Source organism: Sus scrofa, chromosome 2 (assembly GCF_000003025.6).
Source record: "Sus scrofa isolate TJ Tabasco breed Duroc chromosome 2, Sscrofa11.1, whole genome shotgun sequence".
In the NCBI taxonomy this organism is placed as follows: domain Eukaryota; kingdom Metazoa; phylum Chordata; class Mammalia; order Artiodactyla; family Suidae; genus Sus; species Sus scrofa.
Window position 1 is genome coordinate 41,513,626 of NC_010444.4, and position 15,803 is coordinate 41,529,428.

A 15,803-nucleotide genomic window follows, 5' to 3' on the forward strand; every position below is an offset into this window, starting at 1 on the left:
TATTTTCGCAACTTCTAAGTTTAACATTACATCAAAATTAAAAGTTACTCCAAAAAAATCTACTTTAGTAGGGATTGCTGGCTAATTATAAGACCTGTCCCCTGGTGTCCCTGGGTGGCCCACTAACCTACTTCTCCCAGGCTCTCTAGAGGCTGCTGAGGCCATGTGGGGAGTCCCCACCAATAGCACAACGTGAGTGAAGGTAATGGACACCACTTCCAGGTCAGATTCGTAAAACCCGCCTGACTCCTTTCCCTCCGTGCGGTTGGAAGCTTGTGTTGAAAATGGCAGAGGCACAGGATGGAAGAAATCTCCATTTGGGAATTTGCGTGTGCAAGAAATAAGCTTCTGTTGTGTGAAGGCACCGAGATGGGGGCAGGGCTGAAGTTGATCTGTCACAGCTTCTAACTTGACCTTCACTTCCAGCTGCATCTCTGACGCTCTAGGCGCCAAACACGCACCTCCCTGTCCTTGACTTGGTTTATTCTGCTCCTTCCGACTGAAACGCTTTCTCAGAAGTCTTTCTTTCACGGGCCCCTCAGAGGCACCCACCCCTGAGCTTCCCAATTCTGTGTAACAGGTTCAATCTGCAGGTCTGTCTTGCACTCTGAGTGCAAAGATTCATTTGCCTTTATAGTCTTACCCTCTCCACATTCTCCCACATTCCCCAGCAGGTGCCCAAGATACCAAGTGTTAGTTTAGATAAAACAGAGCTAAATTGGTTCACTTCTGCTCTGACACCTGAAGGCACAAATTTTGTGAATATAGAGCATGATTTAACACACAAAATCCTCAGATTTTCATCAACAATCCCAAAGGTCAGACTTTGGGTCTTGGCATTGAGTCACTGAAGGGTGTCACAAGGCATCCTAGGAAGGAGCTGGCCCACCAGATGCTGGCCACAGCGCTCTTCCCCAGGTGTAGACAGTGGAAAGAAGAAATGGTGAGAAAGGGATGGTAGAGGAGGTGGTGATGGTGGCAGTGCTGTGTGTCTGAGCGTGTGTGTGTGTATAAGGAGAGACGTTTGTGTCAATAGAAATGGAAGCTTCATAAAAGAGGTTTTCTCTGATTTGCCTACTATTCTGTCCCTAGTGATGCGTACATGGTAAATGTGTGCTATCTAAATGAAAGAATGAGCAGGGAGCGGACTGATGTGTTAGCGCGTGTATAGAGGGCATGGTGAACACAGGAGTCTGAGTGTGAATGAATAAAATGGTTGCAAATAGACAGATGGGGGACATGCGAGTAGGTGTGTGTGTAAGTGCTCCTGTGTCACCACCATCATAATCATGGCAGCCTGTCATGGAGTGCCCTGTGGGGACCCACATTCCTTCTGCCCTTGCAAGGAGCAGCAGCCCACACTCAGACTCCTCCTGTACCTCTTTTATCTTATCAGAATACATCTAGGTCCTTAGGCCATGCTCTCTGCAACCATGCTATAGCCAGAAGAACACCAGTCCTGTGTTGTGGCAGCTCTGCTGTGTGATCTTAGGTAAGCCACTTAACCTCTCTGAGCCCCCTTTCTTCTTTGTTTCAATGGCCATCTCTCAGGGCTATTGCGTGGATGACCCGGAATAAGTGAGATCAGAGTATGGAAGTGCTTCGTGAAGTGCCCAGGCATACTGCAGACAGGGAGGATTATCTAGTATTAGGAAGCTATCAGGGAAGCTGACAGACAATCTTGGCTGGAGGAACAACTGGGCAGGGCCAGAGCCCTGTGCCATCTCCGGGCTGGCAGCTCCAGCCCTAGAACATAAGACATTAGGGCTCTGCCCTGGCAGCTCCATGGGTCCCACCTCTGGCTTGGCATTCTGTCCCGGCTTTCCCCGGTCCAGGGGAACCTGTATCTGGGGGCTTAAGTAGGCTTAGAAGGCATCCCCCTCCCCCCAGGTGGGTCCCACCTCACCGCACAGGCCACGGCCCTGGGCCTTGCTGGCTTTGGTGGCTTCCAAAATCATGAGTCCTGAGCTGTGAAGCCACTGGATCTGGACGTGTGACGGAGTCCGGATCAGGTACATGTGGCCCGTGTCCTCAATTCTGAACCCAAGCCTGCTCACAGGGGGCCACACAGGCTGTGAGTTCACAGACACCTTGTGGGAGAGGGTGTTCAGTGTGAGTAAGACAGTACAGCTTGTCTGTCTTATTTGTCCATCCCTCCATCCCTTCATTCATTTGTCCAACTAACAGTTTTCAAGAATCTGCTGTATGGCAGGCTTTGTTTCAAGCACACGCAGCCAAGATACAGCCCAAGGTAGCATGGAAAAAGTCTTTTTTTTTTTTCCAGGGCCACACCTGCGGCATATGGAAGTTCCCAGGCTAGGGGTCGAATTAGAGCTGTAGCTGCCGGCCTACATCACAGCCACAGCAACACGGGATCTGAGCTGCATCTGCAACCTACACCACGGCTCCCAGCAACGCCAGATCCCCAACCCACTGAGTGAGGCCAGGGATTGAACCCACATTCTCATGGATACTAGTTGGGATCATTACCACTGAGCCATGACAAGAACTCTGGTGGCATGGAAAAATTCTGAAAACCTTTTTATGAGCACACAACCATGAAACAAGAAATGCAGTAGCTGGAGGCAGGCAACCTGTATATGCCCAAATAAGCACAAATCCGGAGCCCTTCTAATCATTCTCTTCTTTCCTAATTCTGCTGAGATCATTTCTTCTGGGAGATTTTCCCTAAATCCCCAGTCTCTGGGCTCTTCTCAGATCTGTGCTGGCCTTGAAGACAGAATATGTTTGTTTCCTCATCAAGGTCCCCCAGTGGACTGTGAGTTTCTTAAGGGCAGAAACTATTTCTCACTTGGCTTTGAACACCCAGCACTTGCCTTTGGGCCTGACATAAACTGGGGGCTCAACCTATGTTTGTTAAATATGCAACCGTTTAAATACAAAGCCACAACCCCTGCTCTGTATAGACAAGGTTAAATTTGTGTTTATTATGGTTATTAGTTTTACTCTGTAGAAATGGGACATGAAAAGATTAGGATTTTTTCTTTTCTTTTCTTTTCTTTTTTTTTTTGGTCTTTTTAGGGCCGCAGGTATGGCATATGGAAGTTCCCAGGCTAGGGGTCAAATTGGAGCTACAGCTGCCAGCCTACACCACAGCCATGCCAGATCAGAGCCACGTCTGTGACCTACACCACAGCTCACAGCAAGGCCAGATCTTTAACCCACTGAGCGAGACCAGGGATTGAACCCACATCCTCATGGATCCTAGTCGGGTTAGTTACCACTAAGCCACGATAGGAACTCCAAGATTAAGATTTTAAAATATGTATAACGACTCCACACCCCACCTACCTAAGAATCACTGTTTTATTAATCACTTTGCAAATTACCTAGTGCATAAACTACTGTGTTAGGGAGGTTCCTGGTGTGGCTCAGTGGTAATGAACCCGACTAGTATCCATGAAGATGTGGGTTTGACCTCTGGCCTTGTTCAGTGGGTTAAGGATCTGACGTTGCCGTGAGCTGTGGTGTAGGTCGCAGACACAGCTCAGGTCTGGCATTGCTATAGCTGTGGTATAGGCTGGCAGCTGTAGCTCCAATTCAACCCCCAACCTGGGATTTTTTTTTTTTCTCTCTTTAGGGCCTCACCCATGGCATATGGAGGTTCCCAGGCTAGGGGTCGAATTGGAGCTGTAGCTGCAAGCCTATACCACAGCCATACCAATGTGGGATCTGAGCCATGTCTGTGACCTATACCACAACTCGTGGCAACACCAGATCCTTAATCCACTGAGCAAGGCCAGGGATCGAACCCACGTCCTTATGGATGCTAGTCGGGTTCTTTAACCACTGAGCCACAACAGGAACTGCAGCCTGGGAACTTTGATATGTCACAGGTGCAGCCCTACAAAGCAACAAAACTAAAATTAAAATTAAAAAATAAAAAAAACAAATTACCGTATTGGATAGAGGGAGCCCCAGCTTGGCAGGCAGAAAACTGGGACCTTGGGCAAGTCCCTGGCACTCTCATAACCTGAGCCTTCCAAGCTGTACAGACCGGGCCATGAGCTCCATGATCCTGGAGCACAGTCCCGGTTCCAGGAGTGAACACTCATATCCAAAGCCCCGGGATCCTCACCTGTGTTCAAGGACTTCAAGTCCAACAGTGAGGACAAAGGTCACAAAGCTAGCAACTTGGGCTTTGGCTTCAGACCAAGATGGCGTAATTAGTACTAGATAAACCTTCTTGCCTCAAACAACCAATAACTCAATAAAATATATGAAACAATAGTTCTCAGACATTGCATAGGTGGCAGCACAGGAGAGTGATCCCTGAGAAAGGCTCACCTATAAGTTGAGCCTTATGATGGCCCAAGGTCATGCCTTAGAGAAGTTTCCAGGCCACCCTGCAGGAGGGAAGCACCCAAGCAAGAGTCTGGTGGTCTCCCTGAGTTTATGAGACAAGAGTTGGGGTCATAGATATCAGGATAGCTAAAATTAGCAGAGCAGAATACTGAAGAGAAGAGCTGGGGAGAGGAAAAGAGAAAGAGGGAGAGAGAAAGAGTGAGAAGCTCTGCAGAGAGCCCCCTCCACTGTCCTGACCCCATCCTGAGTTAGCAGCTTAATATATTTTTTTGGCTTCTATCTTTTTGGGGGCCACACCCATGGCATATGGAGGTTCCCAGGCTAGGGGTCTAATCAGAGCTGTAGCTGCCTCCAGAGCCACAGCCACAGCAGCAACGCTGGATCCTTAACCCATTGAGTGACACCAGGGATCAAACCCTCAGCCTCATGGTTCCTAGTCGGATTTGTTTCCGCTGCGCCATGACAGGAACTCCTCAGCTTAACATTGATCAAGGAATGCAGGAAAACTACATGAGACCAGAGACAGAACCACCTGAAAGAAGCAGACAGAAAAATCTCCAGATCTCGCACCTGACTAGGAAGAGTTAGAGCTACCACCAGGTACAGTGGAACATGTAGCACAGGGTAGGGTATGTAGAAGGCTACTGCTTTAGTAGTGAGGAAATGCTACCTGAAATAAAGAATAAAGAACAAAATCACACCTGGATAAAGACCACTTTTGCCCTACTCAACAAAGCCAGCCTCAAATGGATCAAATTGTTTCCAAGTAGAATAACTGTTAAAAAAAACTCAAGAATATTTTTTTTTAAATCAAAGAACACCCAATATCCAACAAGGCAAAACTCACAATGTATGCAATTCAATTAGAAAATTGTCAGGCATGAAAAGAAGCAGGAAAATATAACCCATAATGAGGAGGAAAAAAATTTAATCAATCAGAAATGACCTAGAAATGACATATATGATAGAATTGGTAGACAAGGACATAAGTAATTTTTTTTTTTGTCTTTTTGCTATTTCTTGGGCCGCTCCCGCGGCATATGGAGGTTCCCAGGCTAGGGGTCCAATCGGAGCTGTAGCCACCAGCCTACGCCAGAGCCACAGCAACGCAGGATCCGAGCCACGTCTGCAACCTACACCACAGCTCACAGCAACACCGGATCGTTAACCCACTGAGTAAGGGCAGGGACCGAACCCGCAACCTCATGGTTCCTAGTCGGATTCGTTAACCACTGTGCCACGACGGGAACTCCGACATAAGTAATTATTAAAACCATATCCCATATGTTCAAAAAAAGCAGAGGAAAACATAAGGATGTTAAGACCAAATGTGGAACATATGAAAAGATCCAAAGCAAAGTTCTAGAGATGAAAATATACTTAACATCTGTGATTAAAAAATACACTGGATGGGATTAACAAATAATTAGACACTCCAGATGAAAATATTAATGAACTTAAATACAGAGCAACAGATACAATCTAAAATAAAATACAAAAAGAAAAAAAACTTAAAAAAAGATGAACAGATAAATGATCTATGGAACAACCTCTATAGAACAACTTAGCCTAATATACATATAATTAGAGTCCTCAAAAGAGAAACAAATTACCACTTCTATCATAATCAAATTGCTTAAAAATAATGATAGATGGGAGTTCCCATCGTGGCGCAGTGGTTAACGAATCTGACTGGGAACCATGAGGTTGCGGGTTCGGTCCCTGCCCTTGCTCAGTGGGTTAACGATCCGGCGTTGCCGTGAGCTGTGGTGTAGGTCACAGACGCGGCTCGGATCCCGCGTTGCTGTGGCTCTGGCGTAGGCCGGTGGCTACAACTCCGATTCAACCCCTAGCCTGGGAACCTCCATATGCCGCAGGAGCGGCCCAAGAAATAGCAACAACAACAACAACAACAACAAAAAAAAAAAAAATGATAGATGGAAAATTGTAAAATCAGTCAGAAAGAAAAAAACAAAGATATATTATGTACAGAGAAAGATAATGACAACAGATTTCTTATTGGAAATAAGCAAGGAGAAGACAGTGGAACTTCATAGTCACACTATTCACAATTGCTAAAAGGTAGAAACAACCTAAATGTCCATCCATGGATGAATGGACAAATTACTGTATAGACATATAATGGAATATTACTCAGCCATAAAAATGAATAAGGTACTGATAGATGCTACAACACAGAGGAACCTCAAAAATACCATGCTAAGTGAAAGAAACCAGGCACAAGTCATATACAGAATAAGCACATCTATAGACAGAATGCATACTGGGTGGTTGACAGGGACGAGGGGCATAGGTAAAGGGGGAGCAACTGCTTAATGGGTACAAGGTTTCCTTTTGCGGTGATGAAAATATTTTGGAACTAGATGCATAATTGTTGTACAACATCATGAATGTACGAAATACCACTGAATGGTTAACTTTAAAAGAGTGGAAGATAATATGAGAAAAAGAATGTATATATATATATGTATGACTGGGTCATCATGCTGTTCAGCAGAAACTGAGAACACTGTAAATCAATTATACTCTAATAAAAAGAAAAGAAAAGAAAGTGGTTATTATATCAATTTACCTCAATGAAAGAAGAAAAAATGCATCAAAATCTTTAAAGTACTGAAAGAAAAAGTAAAGTCAACCTACAATTCTAAACCCAATTAAAATATCTTTAAGGAAAAAAAGAGAGATCAAGACTGTTTCAGACATCCAAAAACTGAAAGAGTTTATCACCAGAAGACTTTACTATAAAAATGTTAAAGAAAGTCTTCAGGCAGAAGAAAAGTGAAATCATATGGAAATCCAGATCTACCCAGAGAAATAAAGAGCAACAGAAGTGGCAAATATATGGATAATATAAAATCTTCTTATTTTAAAAATCATGTTGGAAGATAATTGACTACTTAAAAAAATAGTAATAAAGCACTATGGCATTACAACAAATGTGGAAGTAAAATGTATGATAACACAAAGGCAGGGAGTAAGTGGAATTATACTGTTACTAAGTTCATTAAGATTTTTTTCTTTTTCTTTTTTCTTTCTTCTTCTTTATGTATTTATTTATTTATTTATTTATTTTGGCTTTTTAGGGCAGCAGGTGTGGCATATGGAAGTTCCCAGGCTAGGGGTCAAACTGGAGTTGTAGCTGTCAGCTTATGCCACAGCCACAGCAATGTGGGATCTGAGCTGTGCCTGCAACCTACACCAGAGCTCACAGCAACGCCAAATCCCCAACCCACTGAGTGAGGCCAGGGATCAAACTCGCATCCTCATGGATACTAGTTGGATTTGTTTCCCCTCTGCCACAACAGGAACTCCTGTTATCAAGTTCTTATGCTATGTGTGACATTGAAGTTAGATGAAGTTAAAAACTCTAAAGCTATCAGACTGAAAGAGAAAGCTAAAAATGTATATTAATCTAACATAGGAAATTAAATTGAATCATTAAAGATAATAAAATAGAGGGCATTAAAAAGAAGAAAGAGAGAGAAATGAAGAACAGATAGGACAAATAGAAAACAAGTAGCAACATCTTGGAATATAAAACCTAATCATGCCGATGACCAAATTAAATGTAAATGGTCCAAACATTTCCAATTAAAAGGTAGAGACTGGGAAGCTGGACAAGAGAAAAAGATTTAACTATTCACTCCCTACAAAGGTCTCACTTTAACTAAAAAGATACAAATAAGTTAAAAGAAAAGGAAGGAAAAAGTGATCTTAAATATAAACACTAGATGTACGCATTAACACTAATTAAAAGAAAGCTGGAGAAACTATTACAGACAAGTCAGAAAGCAGAATTCAGAGCAAAGACTTTTACCAGGATAAAAAGGCCATTTCATACTGATAAAAGGGTTAATTCATCAAAAAGACATAACAATCCTAAATATTATTTTGCCTGATATCATAGTGCCTGATAACAGATTTCAAAATATACAAATAAAAACCTGATAAAACTCCAAGGAGAAACAGACAAATCAACAATTACAGGAGTTCCCATTGTTGTGCAGCACAAACGAATCTGACTAGGACCCATGAAGTTTTGGGTCTGATTCCTGGCTTCGCTCAGTGGGTTAAGAATCCAGCGTTGTCATGAGCTGTGGTGCATGTTGCAGACGCAGCTCGAATCTGGCGTTGCTGTGACTGTGGTGTAGGCAGGCAGCTGTAGTTCCGATTGGACCCCTGGCCTGGGAACCTCCATATGTCATGGGTGTGGCCCTCAAAAAAAAATTACACTCAGAAATTTCAACATTCTCCCTCTCAATAACAGATAGAACAAGTAGACAAGAAATGAGTAAGTAAGGTTTTAGAAGGCTTGATCAACACTATCAGCTTACTCGACCTAACTGATATCTGCAGAACATTCCACTCAACAACAGTGTACAGAGTTCCCACAGTGGCACAGTGGTTAATGAATCTGACTAGGAACTATGAGGTTGTGGGTTCGCTCCCTGGCCTTGCTCAGTGGGTTAAGGATCCGGCATTGCCATGAGCTGTGGTGTAGGTCGCAGACGCAGCTCGGATCCCACATTGTTGTGGCCCTGGCGTAGGCCAGTGGCTACAGCTCCGATTCGACCCCTAGCCTGGGAACCTCCATATGCCACGAGAGCAGCCCAAGAAATGGCAAAAAGACAACAAACAAACAAAAAAAACAGAATACACATTTACCAAGACGGAATCTATTCTGGCACATAAAACAAGTCTCATTAAATTTAAAAGGATACAAGTTAGACAAAGAATGTTCTTTGAACACAAGGAATTAAATTAGAAATCAGTTAACAGAAAGATTTCTGGAAAATCAACAAATATTTGGAGACACTTATTAAAAAGCACTTGGAGTTCCAGTTGTGGCTCAGTGGAAACAAATCCAACTAGTATCCATGAGGTTGTGCATTCGATCCCTTGCCTGGCTCAGTGGGTAGGGGATCTGGTGTAAGTCACAGATTCGGCTCGGATCCCTCACTGCTGTGGCTGTGGTGTAGACTAGCAGCTGCAGCTCTGATTTGACCCCTAACCTGGGAACTTCCATATGCCACAGGTGTGGCCCTTAAAAAAAAAAAAGGCAAAAAAAAAATAATAAATAAAATAAAATAAAAAGCACTTATAAATAACCCATGAATACCAAATAAAAATCAAAAGGGAGATTTAAAAGTATTTTGAATTCACTGAAAATAAAAATACAACATATCAAAGATGCAGCTAAGTTAGTACTTAAAGGAAAAATTATAGCACTTAATGCTTATATTAGAAAAAGAAAGACTTCAAGGAGTCCCCATTTTGTCTCAGTGGGTTAAGACATGTCCAATAAATGTCCATGAGGATGTGGGTTTGATTCCTGGCCTTGTTCAGTGAGTTAAGGATCCACTGTTCCCACAAGCTGTGGCATAGGTCACAGATGCAGCTCGAATCTGGTGTTGCTGTGGCTGTGGTGTTGGCCAGCAGGGGCAACTCGGATTTGACCCATAACCTGGAAACTTCCATATGCTGCAGGTATGGCTGTAAAAATAAAAGAAAAAAGAAAAAAAGAAAGAATTCAAATTAGCTACCACCTTAATACGCTAGAAAAAAAGATGAATAAATTAAACCCAAAGTAAGCAAAAGAAAGAAAATAATAAAAATAAGGAAAGAAGTCAATGAAACAGAAAACATAAAAAACGATAGAGAAAACCAATAAAACCATTCTTTGAGAAAAAGATACATGTGACAAAACTTTAGCCAGGGTGGTCAGAAAAAAGACACAGATTACTAATACTGGGAATGAGACAGAGTACACAGACATAGATCCCACAGACAATAAAAGGATAGCAAGAGTATATGATGAACAATTTAATGCCTATAAATTTTTCAATTTCAATGAAATGGACAAATCCTGTGAAAAAATGCAAAACCACCCAAGCCTACCAAAGATGAAATAGGTAACTAGAATAACCTTGTATCTTTTAAAGAAACTGAATATTTTTTTTTACAGTTTTATTTACTTATTTTGGTCTTTTTCTAGGACCCCACCCGCAGCATATGGAGGTTCCCAGGCTAGGGGTTGAGTCGGAGCTGCAGCCGCTGGCCTGCACCACAGCCATAGCAACGCCAGATCCGAGACGCATCTTCGACCTACACCACAGCTCATGGCAATGCCAGCTCCTTAATCCAGAGTGAGGCCAGGGATTGAACCTGTGTCCTCATGGATACTAGGCAGATTCATTTCTGCTGAGCCATGATAGGAACTCCTGAATATATATTTTAAATCACTTCCCTCCAAAGAAAACTTTAGACTCTGATAGCTTCACTGTTGAGTTTTACCACATATTTAAAGAAAATATATATTAATATTTGCAAATGTACATGAACTCTTCTAGAAAAATTAAAGAGAGGAAAATACTTGCCAATTCATTATATAAAGCCAGCGTTACTCTGATACCAAAACTAAATGAACATATTACAAGGAAATTTAGACCAATATCCATCCTGGAAATCCAATAATACACAGAAAGGATAGCCTATACTGACTGGTAACATTAATTCCAGAATGCAAAACTAGTTCAACATTTGAAAGTCAAAGTAATGCATAGTATTAATAGCCTAAAGAAGACCAGATAAATATTATTCAGTGCTAAAAAGAAATGAGCTATCAAGCCACAAAAAGATGTGCAAACACCTTAAATGCATATTAGTAAGTGAAAGAAATCGATCTAAAAAGGTTATACACACTGTGTATGACTCCAACTCTATGACATCCTGGAAAAGGCAGAACTATGGAGACAATAGAAAGATCAGTGATTGTGTGGATGGGGGATGAATAGAGAGAACACAGGGAATATTTAGGGCAGTAAAAATACTAGTATGGTTTTATAACAATGGATATCTATCACTACACACTTGTGTAAACCAACAGAAAGCATGACACCAAGCATGAATCCTAAGATAAACCATGGATTTCAGTGATTATGATGGTAACAAACGTACCGTTTTAGTGAGTGACAGGCCGGTAATGGGGAAGGCTATGCATATATGGGAACCTTCTGTACCTTCATCTCAATTTTGCTGTGAATCTTAAACTATTCTAAAAAATTATCTTTAAAAAATAATGTGAGCGCAAACAATTAGATTTAGAATAGATAAACAATGAGGTCCTACTGTACAGCTCAGGGAACTATATCTAGTCTCTTGGGATATGACAGAAGATAATATAAGAAAGGGAATGTATATATGTATGACTTGGTCACTTTGCTGTACAGCAGAAATTGGCACAACATTGTAAATCAACTATAATTTTTTAAACGTGAAAAAAAAATCTGGGGAATGACGACAATAAAAGGCCAAATGACAGTGTTTCCATTCACAATTTGCCCTCTTTGTGGGCGCACAAGACAAAAATCTGAAATGAACCACTGAAAAGCATCAGGATTGAAGCTTTGTTCCTTGGTGAAGCTTTTCAAACAGGAATGGCCAAGAAAGGCATTCCCACAGAGAGTTCAAATATATTTTACGAAAAATAATCAGTGACCCTCAGACAACACTGGGGCTCAAATGAGCAGTAAATGCCTCTCTGCATACTTTAAGATATGCTTGCTGAATCAAGGACACCTAGGATCATAAAAACAATAAGAACAGACCTTCAGGAGTTCCCATCGTGGCGCAGTGGTTAACGAATCCGGCTAGGAACCATGAGGTTGCGGGTTCGGTCCCTGCCCTTACTCAGTGGGTTAACGATCTGGCGTTGCCGTGAGCTGTGGTGTAGATTGCAGACGCGGCTCGGATCCCACGTTGCTGTGGCTCTGGTGTAGGCTAGTGGCTACAGCTCTGATTTGACCCCTAGCCTGGGAACCTCCATATGCCGTGGGAGCGGCCCCAAAGAAATAGCAAAAAGACAAAAAAAAAAAAAAAAGACCTTCAAGAACAGAAGCTTTGAAGCTATTAAAGCTAGAAATTAGAGTTAGAAAATCCATATTATTCAAGGTTTTTTTTTGTTTTTTTGTTTTTTTTTTTGTTTTTGGTCTTTTTAGGGCTGTACCCATAGCATATGAAAGTTCCCAGGCTGAGGGTTAAATCAGAGCTGTAGCTGCCAGCCTATGCCACAGCCACAGTGATGCTGGATCTGAACCGTGTCTGCAACCTACACCACAGTTCACAGCAACACCAGATCCTTAACCCACTAAACAAGGTCAGAAATCGAACCCATGTCCTCATGGATACTAGTCAGGTTTGTTACCGCTGAGCCACGATGGCAACTCCTAACTGTCTTATTTGGAAAGAAAGAAATAAAACTGTCTCTATTTGGAGAAGACACAATCATCTAGGTAGAAAAATTGAAAACGTGCAAGAAATGAATCTCAACCCATACCTCACACCATTTACAAAAATTAACTTAAAAGGCAACATACACCAAATTTGTTAGAAACAACACCAAATCAGGATCCATAAAAGAACAAAATTGATAAATTGTACACCATCAAAATGAATAACTTCTGTTCTTTGAAAGACATGTATAGGTAAATAAAACACCATACTGCAGGGCTGGGAGATATTAATATCTAATAAATGATTTGTATCCAAAATACACAAAGAATTCTCAAAATTCAACAAAACAGAAAACACAATTTTTTTTTAAGTGTGCAAAAATTGGAAGAAGATATACCATGGACAGTAAGCCCATGAAAAGATGCTCAACACGGTCAGTAGTTAGGGAAATGCAAGTTAAATCAGAATGAGATCATATTACATACCAATCTGAATATCTAAAAAAACAAAACAGACAACCAAAATGTGCTGGCAAGGATGTGAAACAACAGGAACTCTCGTACATGGCTGGTAGGAATGCTAAATGCCCACTTCGGAAAACACTGTGGCATGTTACGGTGAAATTAAACACAACCCTTATCAGAAATCCAGCTCCAGGTAATTTCACTCATATACAACCTTTATGTAAATGCTTACTGCAACTTTATTTGTTGTTGTCAAAATCCAGAAACTACCCAATTGTCTTTTCCGAATGGAAGAACAAACAGTGGTACATCCATACGACAGAAGACTACTCAACAATAACAAAGACCAAACGACTGACATGTGGGACAACATGGGTGACTCTCACTCCATACTAGGGGTCCATATATGTGACATTCCGGAAGAGGTAAAACTACAGGGACAGAAGACAGTGGTTATCAGGAGGTGAGAGGTGGGCCTGACTACGAAATGGCATGGGGCAATGTTTGACGGTGATGGAACCATTTTATATCATGACTGTGGTGACAGTTACACAACTGCTAAAACTTGTAGAGCTGTCGACTAACAAGGCTGAATTTTTCTCTGTATAAGTTAGCTTGCTTTTTAGGGCTGCACCTGCAGCATATGGAAGTTCACAGGCTAGAGGCTGAATCGGAGCTACAGCTGCCTGATACAGCCATAGCCACAGCAAAACGGGATCTGAGCCACGTCTGCGACTTACAACACAGCTCACAGCAGTGCCGGATCCTTAACCTACTGATCGAGGCCAGGGATCAAACCTGCACCTTCATGCATATTAGTCGGGATCGTTAACTGCTGAACCACGAAGGGAACACCTAGCTTGCTTTTTTAATGGAAAAAAAACAAAGTAAGGGATGAAACCCAGGGAATTTCATACTGCAACCTCCACTTGATGGAAAACCCACTGCCTTAATTCCCATTGCTGAGAGCTTCACAAGGTATGGCCCCTGCGTTCAGTGTTCAAGAGCAGATTCCGATAAGAGGGCTGCAGATCTTGGCTCGGGAACAAGTAGTGAGAGCCAGGACTTTGGGGCCTGAGGAGGAGGCATCAGCCCTGCTCACCATTGCCCTGGGAAGAGCAAAGGCAGGGCCTTCAGGGCAGGTACCCCCCACAGGGGTGGGCCGAGGCTGGGCACTGACCTCCTGGACAGAGGTGGGTTTCTGGTGAAGCCAATGCAGCTTAAATTCAGGGATCCTCACTTAAACAATCCCCTTCTTGGAAGGGCCCCTAGTAATGTGGTCACGTGGTCTTATGTTTTTGTAAAAATTGCAGAAGTGAGATATTTTAACCACAGTCATTTAAGGCCATGGTCCTGGCCATTTAACTTCTTCTCACTCACAATATTCCACCTGGTACACTTCCTCCCTTAACCTTATAGTAGCTACAAATATTCTAATTAAAATCACCTCCAAATATATATATGTAGTTTTGCTTTTTAGGCCCATACCTGTGGCATATGGACGTTCCAGGCTAGGGGTCTAATCAGAGCCGCAGCTGCTGGCCTACACCACAGCTACAGCAACCCCAGATCTGAGCCGTGTCTGTGACCTACCCCATAGCTCACAGCAATGCCAGATCCTTAAGCCACTGAGCAAGGCCAGGGATCGAACTTGCATCCTCATGGATACTAGTCAGGTTTGTTTCTGCTGCGCCATAACGGGAACTCCCCCAATATACCTAATTTTGCATTATTTTTCTTTTAGAGGGTCCCTGCCCACCTTTATCCCCAGGTGTGAATAAGCCTCAAGGCCCCTCCTCCCCAGACACCCTGCCCTTTGTCTGCTGCCCTGCCCAGGGGGGCCAGCTCTTCCATGCACTCACCTTTCGGGTGAAGCGGTCAATGGTGACCTGATGGGTCAGGTGAGTCACATTCAGCATCACCAGACAGAACGGGGGCCAGTTGAGGTGCCCCTGCAGAGAGAACCCAGCCCTGATCAATCTGGGGGACAATTCTGCTGCTTCCTCCTCCTAGGGAGCAGCTCTCCCCCTGACTCAGTGCCCCTCAATATGTCAGAGCATCCACTGGGGCTGTGCAGATGGTGAATGGAATCCCACCACATCCTGGTTCCAGCTGTCCTCCTGCAACCCCAGTCAAACAAGCTGCCTCCTTCCACTTGGCCCATGGGGGCATCCTAGAGGCTCATTGCCTGCATCTGGCACCCTTGACTACAGGCCACATCCTAGGGGTGGCATCCCAGCTCCTCTGCATTTCAGTGCCGCCCGCAGGGGCTAGGCAGGTGGGATGAGCTGGGAGCAGTGCAGGAAGGGCCAGAAGGTGGTGCTCCACTCTTTCCCTAGGCGCTGGTTCCAGAAGACACCCCCACCCCCAATCCCAGATAGAGGGAGCTGCAGTAGGGGCCTCTGTCTCTATCCTCGCCTCTGAGACCCTTCAAAACCCAACTCACTGCCCAGTCTCCTCTCCAAGCCTAGTCAGATCCCGAGACCCTGGCAGGAAGGGAAGCAGGGGGCAGTCACCAGATTGGCACTTTTGCAGTCAAGGACATGGACAGTGATGGTTTCATCGGGGCTCTGGCTGAGGATGTAGATGGCCTCCTTGAACAGGGCAGCGTGGCTCCCATCGAAGGTGACAAAGCTCAGATCAGGGAAGATGGAGCACCGGCCTGGGGAGGGCAGGGATGAGAAGAACAAACAGATGCCCCTGCGGCCAAGGCCAGCCAGGAACATGGGGCCTCTTCCGGGGTGATTCAGAGGCCCCGGG

At 43.5% G+C, this 15,803-nt stretch overlaps 1 protein-coding gene across 1 annotated transcript in view; it reads right to left on the minus strand.

The window, feature by feature from the left end:
• OTOG (otogelin) overlaps positions 1 to 15,803 on the minus strand; it is a 93,364-nt gene that overhangs the window by 16,425 nt on the left and 61,136 nt on the right. Inside the window, 3 exon segments of the mRNA XM_021083273.1 lie at positions 1,907 to 2,090; positions 14,906 to 14,995; positions 15,560 to 15,705. Of these exon segments, the coding sequence (XP_020938932.1) occupies positions 1,907 to 2,090; positions 14,906 to 14,995; positions 15,560 to 15,705 (420 nt within the window).